This window comes from Vigna unguiculata, chromosome 9 (genome assembly GCF_004118075.2).
Source record: "Vigna unguiculata cultivar IT97K-499-35 chromosome 9, ASM411807v1, whole genome shotgun sequence".
Taxonomy (NCBI): Eukaryota; Viridiplantae; Streptophyta; class Magnoliopsida; order Fabales; family Fabaceae; genus Vigna; species Vigna unguiculata.
This window is the reverse complement of record NC_040287.1, coordinates 16,304,698-16,310,205: the sequence shown is the minus strand read 5'-3', so window position 1 is coordinate 16,310,205 and position 5,508 is coordinate 16,304,698. Positions and strand designations below refer to the sequence as shown.

Below are 5,508 nucleotides of genomic sequence, written 5' to 3'. Positions count from 1 at the left end.
ATACATAGAGACAAATAGACAAAAATAGCACAAGAAAAATCTTATAATCTAACATGATCCAAATAGAACAGAGAAGAAAGATTTAAAACCAAAGGAATCTTAGGCAATAATCGCAAATACAGCCACCTTGTTCGTATATCATCACTTTAAATTAAAAACCAGAAGACTGGCCAAGTGAATGAATGGCTGGTTTGTCTTGAAGTTTAAGGAATAACAACTTCGTATAACTTTTCGACAATGTTTTCATAAAAAATTAATCATACACTGATCGAACCACGTTTAAATTTTATAAAACCAAGAAAGTTAACTTAGAATCCCAAGTTTTAAATGTGCAAAAACATACGGAAAAAATATATATAAAGCATGAATCAATACTGAAAAATGGAGGGCAGATGTCTACTATTATCAGAATCGATGAAGCCGAGTACAACAGCAAAGTACATAAAAAACCAAAAACTCCATCCCCTCCCCACACAGAAGAGGCAAAACAAAAAAGAGCTTAACGCTCCTAGCAGGGTAACAACAATGGTTCCTGAAACCGATTTATTCAGACTACTCATTTTTGCACGAGCAAGACACTAAAATCGCAGCTAGACACAAACATATGGTACTAACGTGTAGACATGCTACCGTGCAGTAACAGCTTAAAGGGAGTTCTTGGCAACGTGAACAAGCAGGTCAATCACACGTGAGCTGCAAGACAAGGAACACAGGTATTAGATCTAGCTGAATTAATAAAAGTAATAATGATAATGAAGCATATATAATTGGTACGATTAGATTTTTGGCTAAATTTAATTACCAATTGGGTTAATTAACCAACCAACAACCTGTTACATGACGCACTACCAAACTGTTCTACACAAGAAAGGTCTAAAGGTCAATTACCTGTATCCCCACTCATTGTCGTACCACGAGACGAGCTTCACAAAATTTTTGTTCAAAGCAATTCCAGCCTTTGCATCAAAAATACTTGATCTGAAACAACGATTGGACAAAAGGGTTCAATAACAGATAAATGAATAATGTGAAAATGAAATGCAACAAAAACTTGGACCCTAAGCATCACTACAACGACCAGGTATGAATAATTTCCCAACTGTGGCATAATTTATACCTGCTGTCACCCACAAAGTCGGTGGAGACCACATCATCTTCGGTGTAACCAAGAATTCCCTTCAACTTGCCCTCGGATTCCTCCCTGAGAAAGACAACATTTATATAAGACAGTGGGCAAGGACCGATCCCAAAATGGGCGCACCTCTTGAATTGAATTTCGAATAACAAGAGTCACAAATTTGCATAAGATTCAACAACACCACAACATCAATAAGAGTATTCTGCACTTACTTGATAGCATTTTTAATTTCGTCATAGCTGGCACTCTTCTCCAGCCTCACTGTGAGGTCAACAACGGAGACATCCACGGTGGGAACACGGAATGCCATTCCAGTCAATTTTCCATTCAAAGAAGGAAGGACTTTCCCAACAGCCTTGGCACAGAAAAATAAGAATACGAAAAGATCAAAACAGAGTTGTCTGTAAACAATACAATATCAATCTTGTAGCAAAACCAGAAAAAAGCAAAACATATTAGATGAAATATTGACCTTGGCAGCTCCAGTGCTGCTAGGAATGATGTTAAATGAAGCAGCTCTTCCACCTCTCCAGTCTTTGGCTGATGGTCCATCAACAGTCTTCTGGGTAGCTGGTTTGCAATACAATAACATAAACCAAACTCAGTAATTAGTATGTATGAGCCAAAACATGCAACAGGCAATCCATTTAGAGAGACTCACCGGTGATGGAATGAACTGTGGTCATCAAACCCTCGACGATGCCAAATCTGTCATTAATAACCTGCAAAATTAACAAGAAACAATTATAACTAAAGTAGTCTCAACACAACCAACAAAAAAAAATATACTACACGGAATGAGGCAAACAGCAAACCTTGGCGAGTGGAGCAAGGCAGTTGGTTGTGCAGCTGGCATTGGAGATGATATCAAGCTCAGGCTTGTACTCGTGCTCGTTCACACCAACAACAAACATGGGAGCATCCTTGCTGGGGGCAGAAATAATAACCTTCTTAGCACCACCCTGGATTAATAAAAAGACAAACCAAACAAACATTAAAATTCCACCTCATACTAAATCGTCTAAAAATATAAAATCTCAAACAATATTTCCAAAAAGGCAAAGAAATTAGGATACAATGCTTCAAACATAGAACACAGAAAATAACAAGGCGTGTAAATACTTAATAGAGTTAAAGGGTAGTGCTGTAAATAGAAACCTTCAAATGTGCGGCGGCCTTGTCCTTATCGGTGAAAACTCCGGTGGACTCAACAATGATATCAGCTCCGGTCTTACCCCATGGGATCTCTTCAGGGTTCCTGAGGATTAACAAAAAAGATTTAACGGCATTAGTCGAAAAGAAACCAACACATACAACATAAACATGCAAAAGGGTGAAAATAGACCTGTGTCCAAAAACAGTGACTGGCTTCTCACCAAAGAGAAGGGTATTGGAGTCCTTAACGGTGACATCGTGGTGCTTCCAGTGTCCATGAACACTGTCGTATTTAAACATGTATGTCTACAGACACAACCAAACACCGTCAACAACCAGATCTAACGGCTAATAACAATATACAAATGAAAACCTTGCCGATCTGAACCGTAAACGTTGTTCTAGTGTTGACAGTTAGAGAGAAGAGAAGGTGTGTACCATGTAATCGGTAGTGATGAAGGGATCGTTAACAGCAACGAGTTCCACATCGTCTCTCTGAAGAGCCACCCTGGCCACCAAACGGCCAATTCTTCCAAATCCTGTTACATTTGAAATAAATAAAATTAAAAAAAAAAAAGAATAAAAAGAAGGAGAAAACGAAACAGAAAAGGTGTTGAACTGATCTGAAGGAAGAGAAGGGAGAAGAAAAGATGAAGATGATGTACCGTTGATTCCGATCTTGACCTTGCCTGATCCGTGCAATTCATTGGAAAAGGAAACAGAAAGAAGAAAAAAGTGAGATGAGTTGAAAAAGAAGAGAGGAGAAAAGGGAAAAAAAGTTGTGGTGGTTATTGCATACCCATGAGTGGTTGGTTGGAGTTGGAAGAGAAGACTTAGGAGTTGAGAATGGAAGTGAGAGTGAGTAAGTGAGAGAGTGGGATAGGGTTTTAATAGAAGAGGGAAATGAAAAGTAGTTGGTGGTGGGTGACACCTACAAGACCGGCGTAAGACCCGTGAAAGATTACCTCATTCCATTTTCTGCCATTTCTACGTTCCAGTCGCTCTAATTCTTCTTTTATAATTACTCTAAATTAAGTAAAAGTGAGATTGGGTTACTTCTTTTTTATCGGCAGAAAATAATTAACTTTTTCTAAATAAAATAATTTTATATTATTAAAAAAGTTGTTTTATTTTTGTTATTCATTATATATATAAATTATAAAAAGATTTCATAAGAAAATCTAACAATTTCTATCAAAAAAAATGTTTTATAATAAATACACTAGAGATAAGATATGTTTCACCAGATGATTTAAACAATTTTATTTCTGTTACATGTGATATTATTATTATTAACAATAATTCAAATGCAGGGTCTGAAGGAGAAAACAAAATACAAAACTGAAAAACAAAGTAGGTAGGTGTAAAGGAAAATGGTTATTGTGCAAGAAGGAGGGTGTTAGTTACGCATGGTAATACGAGACAACAAAAAGGTTTTGCATGTGTCTTTTATGTTAGAAAGAGAAAGTAAAATGAGAAAATGTGTGTATATTTAAAACGAAGAAAAAAGTATTTTAAATTTCAAACACTATTTTTTATGTTTAAATTTTTTAACTTTATAATTAGGGTCGACTAAAATAAACCTAACTCCTGTTAAAAATTCAATTGAATTAAAAAGTAATTTATTTGAAATGAATTTAATTGAGAAATAGTTAGACAATCTAAATTGAACTTTAAATTGTTTTTTTTTTAACAAACTGAATTAAATTGAATTGTTCTGTAACTATAAACTAAACTAAATTATATTGAATTGAACTGTTTTCCAAAAATTGTGTTATTTTTAAACTAAATTGAACTAATTTTGATAGGTTATAAATAAAAAAAAAAACTATTTCAACATTTTTGAAAACTTAAAATATAAACTAAAATAATATTAAAAACTAAGTTAAATTAAACTTAATTTACTATATGTCATACATTTGGAAATTACTATATGTCATTAACAATAATCACGTCGACATAAATTAAACTAATATTAAAAATTAAATTCAATTAAAATACAAGCATATTAACGGTAACATTAACATTGATTTTACCAACTTTAAAAATTCAAAAAATCCAAGTAAATTATTTTTTTGTTGAGTTTGGAATATGTCTTATGTGTAAAATTTTATTGTTGGAATTAAATCTGCGAATTTTGTAACGTCCAATTTAATTATTAAGCGAAATTAAAAGAAACGTCACACAAAGATAGTACAATAGCGTAGTCCTGGGTCCTTAACACAATCCCTACAAACTGGGCACACCACGATGCCAACGGGAAACCAGATAAAAGTCTAACAGATGAGAGTATAGTAGTAAAGCATAAAGCAATACATGGGTCATAGCCCTAAAGAAAACCCATGAAGAAAATAAAGTCTAGCCCACATGGCTAAGAAGCGGAATCGCCATTTCCTTGTTGACCGCGAGAACCTCGCCCATCTGCTCCCATCAATTAAATTGATGATCATTGCAAGAAAGAAGAGCCACATACAAGACAACCATACAACAAACAGGGTAAGCTAGAGTAAAACAGTTTATCAAGTAGATACATATCATCACACAATCCAAGCATTTCATATATCATCCAAACATGTTCTGACTTCTCAAACAATACACTAGACCCTGACTCGACTCATCCGAATACATATAATCTGGTCGGATTCAGCGAATGCTTGCACTTGTGGTGGATACCTTTGCTCACCCCCAAGCTGCTCACCCCCGAGCTATGTGTTACAAGTGTTACAATGAATCAATTTCCCTCACCACAAGGTTAGCCCTTAATGAATTTCAGGTCTCCTGTTACTCTCACCACAGGAGTCAGTCCGCTCTAAGTGAGACTAACTGACTCCTTAGAGTGTTAGGATGAAACCTTACCTTGAATCCTTACTAGACTATACAGATGGGGCACCACCATGAACACCCACTAACATGGGTCATGGAATTACGTCCCGACCACTGAAGTGCAACCCCGGTGGTCTCACCTAGAGGCTCCAAGGAATTACACACTGACACGGACCAAAATCATACATCAACAATCAGAGAACACTAATCATGCTTACAATTTCATACCAACCTCTGAAAATGAATCCTCATTCATATCACATGTTGAACCCATACCACCGATCATTACCACCCCATGAGTATAGGGCCTCATCTCATAACAATATCATGCCTCTTTAATTCCAACCCATTCATTGATTTCACATGCCAAGATCCCTCAATCACATTTATCC

General features: G+C 35.7%; 1 protein-coding gene across 1 annotated transcript; it reads right to left on the bottom strand.

Moving 5' to 3' along the window:
• Nucleotides 1–370: 370 nt before the first annotated feature.
• Nucleotides 371–3,318, bottom strand: LOC114162978 (glyceraldehyde-3-phosphate dehydrogenase, cytosolic). Its single transcript, XM_028047008.1, has 12 exons — nucleotides 3,093–3,318; nucleotides 2,959–2,982; nucleotides 2,732–2,832; nucleotides 2,484–2,599; nucleotides 2,297–2,396; nucleotides 1,954–2,100; nucleotides 1,800–1,860; nucleotides 1,611–1,708; nucleotides 1,351–1,493; nucleotides 1,118–1,201; nucleotides 889–978; nucleotides 371–693 (listed from the first exon to the last, which is right to left on the bottom strand). Exons 1-12 carry the CDS (start codon nucleotides 3,094–3,096, stop codon nucleotides 645–647), a joined length of 1,017 nt encoding a protein of 338 aa, XP_027902809.1. The 5' UTR covers nucleotides 3,097–3,318; the 3' UTR covers nucleotides 371–644.
• Nucleotides 3,319–5,508: the final 2,190 nt, after the last annotated feature.

Coding starts and splice junctions, on each gene's coding strand:
- LOC114162978 (XM_028047008.1), bottom strand. Junction 979..1,117: donor GACTTTGTGGGTGACAGCAG/GTATAAATTATG, acceptor TCGTTGTTTCAG/ATCAAGTATTTTTGATGCAA. Junction 694..888: donor GACAATGAGTGGGGATACAG/GTAATTGACCTT, acceptor CTTGTCTTGCAG/CTCACGTGTGATTGACCTGC.